Consider the following 16,755-nt stretch of genomic DNA (forward strand, 5'->3'; position numbering starts at 1 on the left):
ATGCGACTGTTTTCCTCTTCTAGGTCTGGTAGTTTTTTTTTTTTCTTTTTTTTTTTTAAAGATCCCGCCAAAAGGTGAACTCAATTTTTTAGGAGTAAACTTGATGAACTTAAATCTATATAATAATAAAATATTTAAATTTTAATTTATAATATAAAATTTTATAATATTTAATTTAAATAATATAACATTTTATATAACTTGTAATAGTTAATTTCTAATTTGTTAACACTCACATGTCTCATTTATCAAATTAAAAAAAATAATATTCTCATCAATTAGTAACTCCAGATAAACAGATTAAACTATGCAAATTGAATTTTCAAAATTGTAAATAGAAAAAACAATTAAAACTTTTTTATAAATATTAAATTAATAAAGAGAAAGTATAATTTTTTTTAATGTTAAACAAAAATAATATGAAAATTGACTATTGAAAATTATAAATAAATTTATATTACTTAAATTAATAAGAAAGAATTTTTATATTATTTAAATTAAATATTATGATATGTTATACCTTACCGTTACATCGTAATTACGACATTATCTACAAAATTTACCCGTTTCTTCACTGTCCTGCCAACTACCTTATCTAATCTTTTGTTATATTTCCAAGAATTTTTTTGGACTGATGTGCTGTTTAAAAACAAGCTGGATATCATGTTTGTCTTTGGAGTCAAGAGAAGTTTAAAAAGAAATTGAGAACCAATTTCGCAGATCAACCGCACGGTAATTCTCCCGTTTCCCATATATCAAAGCTCAACAGAAGAATGTTTAGTTCACGGGTTTACGGTTAGTCGAATGCCTGGTCAAGAAGCCAGTTCCAGAATTGATCTTTTCACCAGCTTTTCTCAATTCAATTTTCATAATAGTTGAATTCATATTACAAACAAGGCACGAGCCAGTTACGTTATGGGATGCGAACAGTAAATATTTTGCAGTCCTTAAACCTTTATCAAGGTGAAAAGCTTTTGCCACCATAAAATAAAATAGGGAATTTATAATGATTAGATTTGATTCAGTTTAGGAACATTACCGCGTTAACATAATAGTGGAAATTAAATGACAGTTCAGCATAAGAACTCCAGGCCAAATTTATCAAACAAATTACAATAGATTCCCCGATTATTTATGCACGTTTACACAGTTTGTAAAAAGGTGCACATAAATATAAACTCTCAATCTTATACAAAAATAAGCCTACAGGTACTTAAATTTAATATTTATATCAAGATTTACATATAATTAACATATATATATATATAATTAAAATAATAAATACATAAATTTCAATTAAATATATAATTTAAAAATTATTTAAATTCATTTTCATATCTTATAGGAGCTGCATCTTTTATAAATACTAATAATGATAAAAAAAATATATATATTTATTAATGGCTATCATTTTTCCTTTCATTAGCCAGATACACAATCTGGGCCAACGGAGGAACCAGGCAACGGGCACAAATGAAAAATGTAATGGCAATGTATATTAATGTGTGGCATTGGCCCAACTTCAAAAAAGATGCGCCCCAAGTAGTAAAATAATGTAATATCACCTTCTTGGGGAGAATGAAACCCTGTCAGTGGCCGATGTGTAAGAAGATTTATAGATCAATAACATGGGTGAATTCAAGGTCAGCAAAACAAATGTGGACCCAAAAGGCCAAATGACTTTTGCAGGGGTAGAACCACTGAAATGCAGCAGAGATTTACATCTGCAGTCTTTTGCAAGTTGAAAATCAAATAGGTTGATCCATGTTAATAGAAAGCCCTTGACCAAACAGAGCCAAAGAGGACCGATGGAAAGTCTAATTGCTTAAAGTTCAAAAGCATTATATCTGGGTAAGCAACAACACAATTTTTTTCTAAATTGAGATGTTATGTACTATTCTTAAAGATCAGGAATATGTACTGCACTGGTACTAGCTTTGTCTTCTTTTTTAGACACTTTCTTCCGTTTTTTCTCAGACTGGGGTTCTTTTGCTTTCAGATCATTGGAGAAGGACCTCAATGAGGCAGCTAGATGTTCATTTCTATGAGCTGAAACCAGAGAAGAGGGGTAAGCACATCCAAGGGAATCAAAACATGCTGCTTTCTTAATGTTAAAGTAGTGAGAGAAAAAGGACAGTCTCACTCCACATCTCTTCAATTTTGATATTGAAAACAAACCCAAAAATAAGAAGTGAATAAGGAATGGGTTTGCTTGGAAAACGTATTCATCTCTCTCTATATCTCTTTCAAATTTCTTAATCACTATCATTATCATAATGACATGGAAAAACCCATATGATGATGGAATCAATCAAACAAGAAAATCACAATTACGATGCAGTATTACTTAGGTCAATGATTCATGCAAACTCAGTTACGTAAGAAAACTTACCAGAAAGTATGACATCTTCCATGTTCACAGATTTACGACCAGCATGCTGTGCAAAAAGCTCAAGGTCCTTTGCCAGTTGTTCTGGTTTTCAGAAAAGCATTCCTTTCATTAGCTTAATCAGAGCTTTGTGAAACAATGATAGTATATCTGGCAAAAAACTTCCTCAACTTAGAAGGAATTGCGTTCATTAACTGCACAATCATACTCTTTGCTATCTAATTATTACTGTAATCATATCATTGCAATGTATATCATGTCATATTCCTTAGACTTTTCAGCGTGGTTAAAATCTGAAAGCAACTATCCTTTTGTGATGCAATGGGGAACTTCAAGGAACAACTGAAGGCCCTCTAAATTAAATCAAAATTTCCCAACAATAAACACAAGCGATGTGCAAGGATTTCATTCTTAAACATTATATAGTTTTGCAACAACCGAAGGTAATTTACCAAATTTCACTCAACAATTGAAATTGCTTACAAGCGTCCGATTGACAAATGAATGAATCGCATGGGCTAAATATTTACATGTTGCATGAAATTTATCATGAAAATATGTAAAGAACAAATAGATTCGAACGAACGATAGCAATATCAGCAATACTTACGTGAAAAAAACTGTAATAAAAACATTAGGCTTAGGGCTCAGCTCGAGATTTTACCTGCATATTTGAAGGCCAAATCGGCAATGCAAGCAACTATCGATTCAGATATATCCATTCCATTTTTCTTGGCTGGTCAAAATGAATGATGCAGAACCGGTGAAATTGGATCAGAAAAAGAAATGCACTCAATTACAAAGACAAATTAATGAAAATATAGGCAGAGAGTGTTAGGTAAAGAAATTGAACCTTCTGCTTCAGCGATGGAGATGGTGGAGAGTCTGAATCGGTCTCGAAGAAGCTCGCTTTCCGAATCTTCGTCTTCTCTCTCTGCATCGGTTCCATGCCCTCCTTCCATTTTGATCTAGGGTTTGATTCGCCCATCCTTTTTGTCTATCGAAAGGAGGGAACGAAAAGCGCGGGAAGAAGGTTAACGCGCCGTTTTAATTGGCACGTGAAAAGAACGCACGAATTCTGTACCGTTTTGATGGCAATAGAGTATATCTTTTGGTAAAGTGCTATGTTGGCCTAGAACAGATGCTATATGTAGAAGGAAGCGTGCAAATTTCAAGTAACGGATCAGAAATATTCCATTTGCATAGACATACCCTACCAGAAACGCTCAAAATCTGGTAGCAATAAAAACCACAACCAGAAATGAATCAGTGGAAAGTTGGGGCCAACATCGGCAACGGCAGGAATTGCTCAAGAAAGTGGGCATGGCCTTTAAAGATACAAGCCCAACAAGAAAGCGATGCCTCTATGTGAATATTCCGTTACTTGGGCTGGAGCTTTTCTATTTGTGCTAGCAAATGAAGGAGAATGAAATGGTTAGGAGGTATAGGGCGCCTTCTCATTTAACAGGGCAGGTGAAGTTCCCCATAGTTGAATAGATGCCCCTGAAACACATTCGTCATGGCTTCAACTCGATAGATTCAAAAACAGCATGCACTTGATGTCATTGGCATTTGGCAATGGATTTTAAGGCCACCAGACATCCTTGATGCACTTTGATTCGTCATGGCTTCAGCCTTGAGGTCGGGTCAGATCGAATTCTACCTCATCATATTGTAAATCGATTTGCAGAGTCCAAATTATCCTCAATCAAATTAAAAATAATTAAAATTATAAAAATTAAATTATATTAAATCAAAATCTCTCTTTTTCTATATATATACATAGATGGTATTCTCAAGTGATTGACACGTGATATTTTTTATTATATTGTCATGGAATTTTCTTTATTAAATTTTCATTATTTTTAATTAATTAATTAATTATAATTAAATTATTAATTTCTCAATTATTTGTATAAATTATAAGTTATTTAATAGTTACTTAAGTAGCCATTATTATACAGTAAATTACTATATAATATATACATATATATATATTTATTTATTTATTTATTATGAAATCTTTATTAAAAATTTTGAGAAAATAATAATAATAATAATAATAATAATAATAATAAATATACAATAATTAATGAAAAATTAAAATATTATATTATTTTTATATATTAAAATTAAAAATATATATAAATCAAAATTATTAATAACTACGTGCATTAGTATGGATAATTTATTAATTATTTATTATTTTGATACAATTCTAATTTATCCATAGCTAGATTTTTCTTTAGTGATGTCACGTAAGTTTTCAAATCCATTATATTTATACTAAGTGACAATTCTAAATTACATTTATTGATAATAATTTTTTCTGCTATATAAGATTTTTAACTTACTTTTTCCTTTGTAAATTTTAAATAATATTTTAAATCTATCACATTTATCGATAGTTATTGGTCTCCTTTAAGAGTCTTGTTATTTTTAATTTTTATTTTACTTTCTCACTCCATTAAGCATAATAAAATTAAAATAAATTAAATTTTTTATTAAAAAAAGGTTAAATTGACATAAATTATAAATTAAATTAAATTAATGAAATAAAAATTAATATTATATTGCAATTAATTAATACAAAGTCACAAAAAAACACAATCTATTTTTCCTAAAAAGATAAAAGCTATCATGCAAATCTTCGCTGCAAGAGGTTGGCAATCATTTTTTTTTTTTTCATTTCATTTTTATTTGCTATTACAATGGATTATTTTCCTATTTTAGTTAAATAATCTTTTGTTTTTCAGCCAAAAAATGTTAAAGATACATAAAAATAGAATGACATTGAAAAATTTAACTACGAGCAATAATAATTGGAAATATTAGTTGACATAAAATCAAAAAATAAAATATATACAACAATAATTTGATCAATGAATCAAAAATTAAAATAATCTAAAATTGTAATCTTATCAAATTAAGTTGTAATTTAGTATAAGACTAATAGCATTAATAAATTTTAAATTATTTTTATAAATAAAATAATGTTACCATATTTTAAATAAATAAATTATATAAATTATCATTTATTTATGTATAAAAATAATTAAAAAAAATATATGTGTTTTTAAATAATTTTGTCATCAATTAATTTAAAAGTTATTATTAAAATGAATAAATATTTATTTAAAATAAATTAATTAAGTAAAATTTAAAAAAAATTAATAATAAAAATTTATTATTATTTTGATTATATATATATATATATATATATATTATTGTATATAACATAGGTATTCCGTTAGTTATTTATCAATAATTGAGCTAAGAACTATATCGTAATTGTATAGAATATATTTATATTTATATATAATTTATAATAAATATATTAAAACTTTATATTATTTTATAATTTCTTTTATTTTTTTAATTACCTAGCAAAGGGATTCACTTGTTAGTAAACTATTAAAACATTAAAAGTGTGGTGTTATATTCTTCTTTCTTAAAGCTATAAATTTAAAATTAGACCGAAAAAATTTATATTTATTTTTTAAATTAAGCATGGGATATATACTCACATGTACCAGATAATGCATATAGCATATATTAAAGATAAAATAAGACAATGTTATTTAAGATAATTTGATCATATGCAATGTAAAAAATTAAATACCCACTAAAAAATGTGATAAATTAGTAAAATAATTAATTTAAAGATAAAGGGATGCCTAAGGTAAGTGGCATTATAATATTTATAAGTTTTGAATATTGAGACGAATTTTGTATTTAGTATAGTTGAATATCGAAAAAAATCCATATAACCAACCCAATTAGCTAGGTATTAATGTTTAGTTGTTGTGGTAAGTTTTGGATGTATGATTTATCTGATATAATTCACTAATAAAAATTAATATATTATGATTTATGAAATAATTTATCATAGTTTTAAGTTGAATTCATCATAATTTTAAATAATTCGGTTGTTTGTATCAAATGGTATATATACCAAAATATATGAAAAAGAATGTTTAATTTCATTGGTTAAAATTATTTATAAATAAATTTTAATGTTTAGAATCTTAAATATTAAATACAAATTTCATTTGCAAAGTAAACTAATTTTAGGTTAAATCAAAATTAAGTTAAATTCAAACCTCATTAATCTAAGTATTTATTTACAAATTTTATCAAATTTAATAAAATTTAATTCGAGCATAACCAATCTAATAAAATTAATGATATAGAAATGCAAATAAATAATTTTCAAATTAAATGTGATGAAAATAATTTTATAAGTAAATTTATAAAATTTATGAAATTTATTTATAACAAACAAGCTATATATTATATGTTAGTGAAAATTTAATGTGTTAAATATATTATAAAAAATATTTTAAAAACAAATTTAATATATTAGGGTTTTAAATCATTTTATAAATATAAAAATATATAAGGTATGTCAAAATTTTTCTTAATGTTATTGCATGTTTTAAAAAAAAAAAAAAACTTGATTTGTATTATAATAAGTAAATTGAAAGGAAAAATTAATAGTTAGACTTTTTTTTTAAATAAAATTAATTATTTAATTTATTTATTAAAAATTTATTTAATTTTATATTTTTAATTTATTTTATCAAATTTTATGTTAATCAATAATTTTAATATTATTTAAATTATTACTTAATTTGTTTATCTTAATGAAACTAATTTAATTTGTCAATATAATTTAGTTTCATTTATTCTTTATTTTATATAATTATTTTTTTTATATTTAAATTATATTGATCACCTTTCTCTCCCTTATTTATTTTTTTTTATTATTTTTTTATACTGTACTATTTTTTTATAAGAGAAAATATAAAAATTATATAAAAAAATTAATTGAAAACACTTGAATAATTTTAAAAAATATAAATTTAAATTTAATATTCACGTAACAGAATTTTTATTTTCATTTAAGAATATACTTTTAAAATTGTATATTTTTTTAAATATATAAACTAATCAATCAATTTTTTAAAATATATGAATTAAGTAATTAATTTTATTAAAATATAAAATTTAAATAATATTAAAATATATTGACTAAAAAAAATTTAATATCAAAATGGAGACGGCGAGTTGCTTTCATTAAAATATACTGATTAAAATAACAATTCTCTCTAAATTTAGTTTATGATCCGACGCCGTATGGTTACCTAAAGTTGACAGCATTTTGTGTTTTATCACTGGCTCCTGTGTATAAGCAAAACCGAAGCACAAACGCAACTAGCAAAAAACCAAGGGCAGTGCAGGAAGCGAAGGCACCATAGAAAGGACTCGCCAGTGCATTTCATCCATAGCGTCGCGAGGAGGAGCCGCTGCTTTCTTATTTTCTAGAAACAGGTACGTCCACACAATTCCTGATTAAGTTTTTCTAAAATATTTTCATCTCCAATCTTCAGATCTAGTAGTTCTAAAATGCTGCCAAGATCAAATCTCCTTCTGCCTGTTTTCTTTCGTTGTCAATTTTATGGGGCGATATATAGCAAACAAAAGAGAACTACTGATGAATATTTCCTCGTTTAATGTGTTTTTGTGTGGCAAGTATTCAGTTGAAGTATTGATGGGAAAGGAGAGCGAAATGACGGCCATGGAAATTGACGCTCAAAAATCTATTTCCGATCAGATCAATCCCAGATATTCAATCAACGGTTATTTCCTTTTTATCTATTTCTAGTGAAATGAATTTCATCTCTTTTTTATGGATTCAAAGTCTCTATAAATGTTTAGTATTGGCTGATGCTTATGTATATCGATTGAGATTTTCATGTGAATTTTGAAAATTCAGTGTTGCGGCTCCTGAAGTCTGCACAGATGCAGCATGGGTTGCGACATGGAGACTATGCTCGTTATCGGTATAAACCTTTACTTTTGGTATAGTATTTTTATAGGAATACTTCTAATATGGGTTTTGTGATTGAATTGAGTAATCTTATTCAAGCGCAGAAGTTATTGTACTGCTCGGCTGAGGAGGTTATACAAATCGTTGAAGTTTACTCATGGACGTGGTAAATACACTCGAAGAGCTATAACTGAATCCACTGTTACTGAAGTGAGGTATGTCTTGTTGATTTAGCTTGTATTGTTCTCTTTTAGAATAGAATTTATATAATTTAATTTTTTGCTTACTTCTTACTATGCGTCGTACAACTCTGCTGGAATGAGCTCTCCCCTGTTTGTTGATGTATCTTGGGTAACTTTTGTAGGAACTTAGCTTCTGGTCTTTTTTTTTCCCACTAGCTGATTATCCATTGTACTGCTCAATAATAAAAAAAAAAAGAATCCCATATATGTTGGGATCTATGCCGTCAACAGAATTATGAGGGTAGTTTCATTGCATATCTTCGGTACAAATGACATGTTCTTTTATTTTATTTTGTTCCTGTCACTATAGATAAGATCATAAACCTGTAGTGCCAATAAATTATGAGGACATATTACTATGCAAGTAAGAGTCCTAATCAGTAAACAAATGATAATTTCTTGTATTTGAAGAGTTTCATTTCTTATCATAATGCCCTAATTTCATCGCAAGAATCAATATTTTAATTTGTTCAGTTTGAAAATCCATTTTGGAGAGAATGATGGTTACTGGGATTACTAAATTAGAAGCAACTCTTAAGTGTCTATTAGTGTTATTGTTAGATGGTGAAAATAAAGTTTTGTTAGAAGTCTTTCAATATATGATTTATTGTCTTTGAAAGAGAAATAGGTTTCTGCATCTGGTTCTTTATTTGGCGGAGAGAGCTTGGAGCCATGCCATGGAGAAACGACAGCTTCCAGATGGTCCAAATGCACGACAACGGATCTATCTGATTGGGAAGCTGAGGAAGGCAGTAAAATGGGCTGATCTGTTCTCACGGCTGTGTGCTGCCAAGGGAGATTCCAGAACATCTTTGGAAGCTGAGGTGTACCTTTGCTTTAGTTATCTCAAGCCATGTTTGCAGTGTTTGGTCTTCGATATCTTATAACACTATTATAACACAATTCAATGCGCATTGTGTGCATTAGTTTTGATTGTATGGGGATTTTTCCATTTGGGATATTTTTACTGGATAACACTTGAAGTTGGTAATCAAAAAGAATTCTTATAGTAAAGTTTTTCTTGAGTGGCTGTGGACATGGCCAAACACTCATAGTTGAGGCTTATTTTCATTGTTGTTATGAGTTCTCATCACTGGTTATGAATTCATGAGAAAAATGAAAATTGTTGGGCACAGTTATGCATGAGAGTTTTAAGATACAAGTCTCACGCATATGAGGCTTTGTTATTTGAAAGTTCATTCTCTATAGTTCTGACTCATGACATCTTATTTTGGGGAGTTTGAGGGTTCAAAGGTAAATGTGAATTCAAGAATTAAAATCCTGTGATATGCTCAGTCATCTGTTTATCATTTTCTAATAGTGTGCAATTTATCTATTTGCTGTATCATGTGCAGTTGTGCACAATCTTATTGTATTGAATTCTTATATCTTGATACTACTGCTGAATTTGTACTGCCTGTTTGGAATCTTCCTTTATTTTGGTTAGAAGTATGATATGACTTTTCCATTCTAAATCAGCATAGTTTTGACTTACCAATTTTGTAGGCATATGCTGCCTATATGAATGGAAATTTGTTGTTTGAACAAGATCGGAATTGGGACATTGCATTGAAGAACTTCATAAGTGCCAGGTCATTCTTCTCTTCATCATATGCACCTTGTATCCCATTGATGTGTTTGGAAATCTCTAATGTACTGGGATTTAATTGAATGGAATTCAGTTGTATTCACCTCAATTCTCATGTTTAGTTTCCTTTTAAGTGGTAGACTTCAATTCTTGTGGAGATAGAAAAGTGTGATTATGCAAAAAAATGATATATTCTGTTAACCTTCAATCCATTGGGTTGAGAAGTAATAGTTTTAACAGCAAAAATAATAACACCTTTTAAGGACCTTTATCTCCTAATTCCTAAATAGAAGATATAAGGGGGATTTTAATTCAGTTCACTTGTCATTTATTCCAAACAATAGATTTCATCTTCTTAGAATTTATTTCAAATATGTGAATTCTATTATAAATCAATTATGTTGAACTCTGGCATGCTTGTTGCTGACAGAGTGATAGTGATTGTCCTCCTTTGTGTTTTCATTTGTCCTGTTGTGATTATTCACTTTAAATAATCAACATTAAATCTGTATCATTGACAATGATCCTCTCTTCTGATTAAGTTACCATAATAAAAAGAAGAAATGATATTGGACCTGATTTTAACATTAAGCAGTAATGTTGATTTATTCTGGCATATAGTTTAGGTCCTTTGGGTTGCTTCTTTCAATTCCAAAATGGCTGTGATGGCTCTTCAATATTGGCAAGCTACAGTTGCTATTTCCCCTTTTTGTTAATTAAATATTGTTGTTGACTAACTTGATTAATGTTTTATACAGAGCTGTGTATGAGGAACTAGGGAAATATGGAGATCTGGAGAATCAGCTTTTATGCCGTGAGCGTGTTGAGGAGCTGGAACCTAGTATTCGATACTGCCGGCACAAAATTGGCGAGTCAAATCTTCAGGCTTCTGACCTCCTACAAATTGGTGAGATGGAAGGTCCTGCATTGGACCTCTTCAAAGCTAAATTGGAGGTGAGATTCATTATTTTAGCAGGAATTTAAGTATTATGCCAATTTACTACTTCTTCTTTGTCGTCTTCTTCTTATTTGTTTAGACATAAATTCTGTTTAGAGAAATATTTTTGAACTTCTTTTTTTAATTTATTCTTGCTCCTTTTTTTTATACCTTGTTTTGCAGGCTGTTATGGCTGAGGCAAGGTCCCAACAGGCTGCTTCTCTGACGGAGTTTCACTGGCTTGGTCACAAATTTCCAATATCGAATGCAAAAACTCGGGTTGCCATTTTAAAAGGTCTGTAACTTGTTACCGCCAGCAATGATTAGAGGGGTGAACATTTTTTCAGAGTAATATAATTTGCAATAATTGTTTTAGTTTTTTTTTTATTATTTTATTTTTTCTCTCCCATTTTCTGATTACCAAAAAAACTATCATTGAAAGGCACCAAGGAGGTGCCAGCCCCAGTACCTATGAGACCCAAAAAAAAAAGAGCAGTTTCAGTTCACATGTATGCAAAGTGTTGTTCCCCTAAACCCAATGATTAATGGTCTTATAATGCCATTCATTTTCTCAATGATATGCATTTCCAGCAACATTTTAGGCTGGGTGGTGTAATTCCCAAATTTCAATCTACATTTTTTTCAGCTGATTTTTTGTCAAGTCTATTTGATACTGAAGATTGGTTGAGTTGGAGTTGTATATGGTATTTTTTCTCTAATGGGAAAGTATAGCTGAAGCTGAGTGTGCAATAGGTTCCTCTGGTTTTTCTCTGCACGATCATGTATATAGAAATTTTACCGTGTTTCTGGGAATTACAAGAGTCTGCTGTCCTCAAGACCTATAGGAAAATGTTGGTACTTGACACAAGGGCAGTGTATTTTTGCGTTGCTATGCTAGGAAGGTTGTATCTGTTGTCTTTATGTTATAATGGTGGACTTGTTTTTTTTTTCTCTCTCTCTTCTTCTTCTTCTTTTTTGTTTTTCTCTTCTGTAATTTAGGAATGAGTGTCTTTATCTTTATGTTGCCATAATCAATGAAGTTCATTAGGAGGTGGTTACATGCAAATTATATATGTACCTTTGTTTCCCCTCAATTTATTTTATTGTTTGCATGGCTCCTTAAGTTTGTTTGTTGTTTGATGATCTCTTCAGCTAAAGAACTAGAGAAGGATTTGCATGGTCCTACTGCAGATTCACTTCCAGCAGAGAAAAAATTAGTCATCTTTGACAAAATTTTTACTGCGTATCATGAAGCTAGAAGCTCCATTCGCAGTGACTTGGTATGGAATTTCAGCCCATAGTGTTACTATATTTCATTCAATAATAGGGTTTCTTATGCTAGTTTTATTGTAACATCAAGTTGATCCTTTCCCCCCTATGTTTCTTAGCCCTGTAGTTGTGTTATGCATTCTTCCTCAAATTTTCAGACTTGTATTCCTGACACATTGTGTTTTCTAGGTGAGTGCAGGTAATGCCGATAGTGTAAAAGATGACTTGAGTGGCCTTGATAAAGCAGTTAGTGCTGTATTAGGACAACGGACAATTGAGCGTAACCAGTTGTTGGTTACCATTGCAAAGAGTAAACTTACTAGGTGCCGTGATGACAAAAATGAGAAAGTTACCAAGCCTGAGGAGCTTGTTCGCTTGTATGATCTTTTATTGCAGGTTAACAGTCTTGCTGTACTATATTTTGTCAATATACTCTTTTTAAAAAAGTTTGATTCATGCTAATTCTTTAGGTGATGTATTCCACTATTTCTGGTTAAGTAGCTAACCCTTACGATAATGTTACATTTGACAGAACACATCTGATCTTTCTGACTTAGTTTGTTCTGGAAGAGATACAAAACATGAGGAGGTTGCATTCTCTGAAGATTGTGCAGTTAGAAATTTGGCTTTCCGTTCTCAAAGGTTTGTACTTGAGCTCCTACTAATTTGATTGAATTGCTACTACAGTTTAGATCATAGGTCATACCTGTCTTACTAATCATGATAAACCTTGTCTATTTTGGGGCCAGCTACTGTCTTATTCCATGATTTCACTCTAAGGCTGACATATCTTCATTAGTTGCCACTTTCCATCCTTTGCCTTCCCCTAACCAGACCTTTTTGTTTGGTTCATTTTCTAAATCTCTTTATTATTCTCTAGAATCTCTACCTGCAAGTGTTTGCCACGTTGGCACTGTACTTTGTACTAATGCTCTCATTTTCTATTGTGGCCTCATCACTGATCTTTCTTTCTCAATATCATCATTTTATCTGTGCTTATGTCCTTGCCATTTTGTTCCATGTGAGGGCATTTATGTCAAATTATTTCTTCTATGAAAAAGGAAGATGCCATTTTATAAGTTCCTTTTCTGTTTGAGATGCAGACAAAGTGAATCATCTAGGCAAGTTTACTTCCACAAGTAATTTGTTTAACTAGTAAGAGTGCCATCTGAATTGGTACTGCCAGTGCCTTATTCTCGGTGGCATTTTTTTAGGTTGCCATCATGTAAAGCTGGTGAGGCAAATGCCTTGCTGCATTTTGTTTTCTGAAAAAGTTTTGCAGTTTATAATATCTATAGGGTGTCTGTGATTATTTGGTTAATAATATAATATAAAGCATCCCCTTTTTTTGCCCACTGGGTTGTGAAGAAAGGTATACCCCTGCAATCACGGTTTCTTGCTTATCAAATCAAGTAATTGAGACCAATCAATTTCTCCTAAATGGAATTTTGGTTCTTAAATCGTAATCTTACATGCTTCCTGAATTTTTTGCAGGTGCTTCTACCTAGCAAAGTCATACAGCTTAGCTGGGAAGAGAACAGAAGCATATGCATTATACTGCCGTGCTCGTTCTCTTGCTGAGAATGCATTACAGAAGTTTCAGTCACTCAGTACCACTGATGAGGTGATTTAGCCTAGAAAAAGGACTATAACTCTTTTTTTGGTGCCTTTTTTTTTTGGTAGTTCTGCAATAAAATTGACTGAAATCACTTGTTAATTTTAAGTTTGACTCTGGATTATTTACTGCATGGTAAATTCATCAACAAAAATGGTTATTAATGCTTCTTGGGCATAGAATAATATTTCTGATGTATAACTGTTCTATCCAATATCTGATTACTTAACCATTTTGCATTGCAGATGATGATCAAAGAGCTGAAGACATTATACAATGAGTGCAGATCTAATAGTTGCATAGAGCATGCATCAGGAATTTTGGAGGAAGAAAAAGCTCCAGAGAACCTTTCGGAAAAAGTTTCTGCAATATCATTAAGTGGGGGTGACAAGAAGGTGAATCTGAGCTTTTTCCTTCAATTTTTTTTTTCTTTAAACTTTACCATCTGTTATTCTTTACCATATAATTATGCAACAAAGAAGAGGATAAGTTGATCGCTTTTCTTAGCAATATATGTTCACATTGTTGTACTTCGAAGTTATCCTGGCCTTAAATAATTTAGAAATTTCAAGTGCTAATTGGGCAATCCGCACAGATGCATGTGATGGTCTCTATGAGCTTTATCGGTCTGTTCCTATGTTTCACAAATTTAGCATTTCTATTTTATCAAATGCCTAAGAACTGGACCTTATCATACTGTTGGCATAAAGCCATAAATAATGTCAGTTCAGTATATATGTGGTCTTCCCCTAGTTTATTTGTTGAGGGGTAATGGGACAATACTTGATGCTGAGAAGTATCATGTGGCCATTGATGTGGTTATATTAATGCTCTTCAAACCAAAATGATAGTAAAAATATGGTCACAATGTATGTTAGTGTAGCATATTGAAAAAATTATCATAAAAATGTAGTTTTGGAAGTCATTGTGTGAATGCCTTTGTAATTATCCTTTTTGGCTCTGGCTGCTTTAAAATGAGTTGAAAGTTCAGGGTAATTCTGAATCATAACATATTGTATGGTTCAGTATTGATAGTTGATATTTGCCAGTGTATTGATCTGTTACATATTATCTATTCAAGAAGATGCAAGAGGACTGTCTAAATATTTGACATACTTGTATTTTAGTATATATTAATGTGCCTCTGATGTGCATACACCTTATCTTGATTTGCATGCTAATTTGAATATCTTAGGTGGAAAAATCCCTTCTTGAGAAACTTGATGCCTATGAGTCTGCAGTCGGCGATGCAAATGTGAAAGCTCCTCCTCGCATTGAAGTCTTCCCTCCAGCCTTCCAATCAATACCTCGAAATCCCATCATTCTAGACCTTGCTTATAATTATATTGATTTCCCATCTCTGGAAAACAGAATGAAGAAGGACAAGCAAGGCTTTATAAGCAGGCTTTGGCGATGAGTTTTATAGGAGGCAGCATTAACTGAAAAGACCAGGGAAAAAACAAACGCAGAATGAATTCTTTGACGAGGTGTTGAAGGTATTTGCTTTGTAGTTAGCAGCTGAGTTTCTAATTGCATTTAATTTATTTTAATGATGATATTTCTTTTGTATTTTTGAGATAAAGGCTTAGTTGAGTTGAGTTTAGTTATGGTATTTCTTTTGAATTTTGGATATTTGAAAAATTTTGGACTTTTAGCAAATTTTAATAAAAGCTGAAGTAGAACGATGTTCTTGATCTGTGGTGGGTTTGTGAAAATTGTTGGGTAGAAACAAAATAACTTCGTGGATTGTACCATTTATTGACCCTTTTACTTGGATAGAGATGGAAAAATAGGAAGGTATAAGCTTTAAAGTCGAGCTTTTTACATTTTCTAGGGAGAAATAGGGAGAGCGGGAAGCTGTACAAGACTACAATTTGTTAGATTAACATAACCGGTTGGCTTTCGGCATTTTTATGTGATAGAGCTGGAATATGTGCCCTTTGTCCTTTTCATTCTTGTAGTCTTGCGGGGAGTTGGAGAATGGGTGTTAGTGAGAAACAAGAGACACATTAGGATTTTGCTTTAGAGAGAACGAGAGCTAAGAGAGGCAATGGAATGGGAAAGCGGCTTAAGAAAAACAGGATTGTGTTTGAAAATATTAGTAACATAGCATGTTCGAGTTGGATTAGCTTTTATTTTTTTGCTGTCCAACTGATATTGTTGTATTGCCAAGGAGTGGACTAGTTGTTTGAGATTTCACATCGGTTGTGGATGTATGCATGTATTAGTTTACGAGGACTAGTTCGCCTTGATAAAATTATCATTGTTTTACTAAGAAGTGTCTTTTCTTGAGCACATGTTTTTGTCTTCCGCATAAAAAAGGCAACAAGTAGAGGGATGAATTGGTGTGTGTTTGCCAAAGAGTGTAACGAGGAGTGTGCTGGTCTTTTGAGATTGCACATCAATAGTAGATCTATGCGTGTATTGATTTATAAAAATTAGCGTGTTTTGGTGAAATTGTCAAGGTTTTGTTAAGAACCATATCCCTTGCCTAAGCCATGCGTCTGCATCTATTTTCAAGAAAAAAGAACTGATATTATTGGATTGCAATTCTCCTAACCCATACCCAATAAATCCGTAGTGTTCGGTTTGAATTTCTTTGGGTCGAGTTAGTTGGGCTACCAACTCTAGTAGAATTGATAAAGTTTCACTTTGCGGTGGAAGAAAAATTGCAAACAAAAAATGCGCGAAAAACAAATGCAGTCCGTAAATCAAAATTTCAATCTCCATGGCCTTGGTAGAAAAATGTAATTGTTCACATAAATTTTCAAATATGTTACATAGAGATGCATTGAACGCAACAGGAAACTCCTGAATTAGTTTCCACACGTCGAGGGCAACGCAAGTGGTTCCAAATGCCAAGAGTCTTCTGGTATGCCATG

At 30.9% G+C, this 16,755-nt stretch overlaps 2 protein-coding genes across 4 annotated transcripts; one reads left to right on the forward strand and one right to left on the reverse strand.

Moving 5' to 3' along the window:
* Positions 1-1,602: 1,602 nt before the first annotated feature.
* LOC110637676 (protein MHF1 homolog) lies at positions 1,603-3,481 on the reverse strand. Its single transcript, XM_021787922.2, has 4 exons — positions 3,243-3,481; positions 3,054-3,125; positions 2,393-2,473; positions 1,603-2,049 (listed from the first exon to the last, which is right to left on the reverse strand). The coding sequence occupies exons 1-4, from the start codon at positions 3,349-3,351 to the stop codon at positions 1,901-1,903; spliced, it is 411 nt and encodes a 136-aa protein (XP_021643614.2). The 5' UTR covers positions 3,352-3,481; the 3' UTR covers positions 1,603-1,900.
* A 4,084-nt stretch (positions 3,482-7,565) lies between these two features.
* Positions 7,566-15,569, forward strand: LOC110637692 (uncharacterized). 3 transcript variants are annotated; one of them, XM_021787952.2, is made up of 14 exons: positions 7,566-7,723; positions 7,933-8,031; positions 8,169-8,235; positions 8,327-8,437; positions 9,093-9,288; positions 9,971-10,056; positions 10,811-11,006; positions 11,173-11,284; positions 12,142-12,269; positions 12,448-12,654; positions 12,791-12,900; positions 13,753-13,882; positions 14,119-14,268; positions 15,069-15,569. In XM_021787952.2, exons 2-14 carry the CDS (start codon positions 7,944-7,946, stop codon positions 15,288-15,290), a joined length of 1,803 nt encoding a protein of 600 aa, XP_021643644.2. In that variant the 5' UTR covers positions 7,566-7,723; positions 7,933-7,943; the 3' UTR covers positions 15,291-15,569. The 3 variants fall into 3 exon arrangements, with proteins under 3 accessions (XP_021643644.2, XP_021643645.2, XP_021643646.2); XM_021787953.2 differs by having other exon boundaries at positions 7,569-7,723; positions 7,926-8,031; XM_021787954.2 differs by lacking the exons at positions 7,566-7,723; positions 7,933-8,031; positions 8,169-8,235 and having other exon boundaries at positions 9,085-9,288.
* The last annotated feature ends 1,186 nt before the right edge of the window (positions 15,570-16,755 follow it).

Source organism: Hevea brasiliensis, chromosome 17 (assembly GCF_030052815.1).
Source record: "Hevea brasiliensis isolate MT/VB/25A 57/8 chromosome 17, ASM3005281v1, whole genome shotgun sequence".
Taxonomy (NCBI): domain Eukaryota; kingdom Viridiplantae; phylum Streptophyta; class Magnoliopsida; order Malpighiales; family Euphorbiaceae; genus Hevea; species Hevea brasiliensis.

Bases quoted from the DNA above. Each gene is read 5' to 3' on its own strand.
- LOC110637676 (XM_021787922.2), bottom strand. From the start codon at position 3,351: ATGGAAGGAGGGCATGGAACCGATGCAGAGAGAGAAGACGAAGATTCG. The intron at 2,474-3,053 runs GTAAAATCTCGA...TCTGAAAACCAG, and splicing joins TTTGGCCTTCAAATATGCAG to AACAACTGGCAAAGGACCTT. The intron at 2,050-2,392 runs GTAAGTTTTCTT...CTCTGGTTTCAG, and splicing joins GGAAGATGTCATACTTTCTG to CTCATAGAAATGAACATCTA.
- LOC110637692 (XM_021787952.2), top strand. From the start codon at position 7,944: ATGGGAAAGGAGAGCGAAATGACGGCCATGGAAATTGACGCTCAAAAA. The intron at 12,270-12,447 runs GTATGGAATTTC...TGTGTTTTCTAG, and splicing joins GCTCCATTCGCAGTGACTTG to GTGAGTGCAGGTAATGCCGA. The intron at 12,655-12,790 runs GTTAACAGTCTT...TACATTTGACAG, and splicing joins TGTATGATCTTTTATTGCAG to AACACATCTGATCTTTCTGA.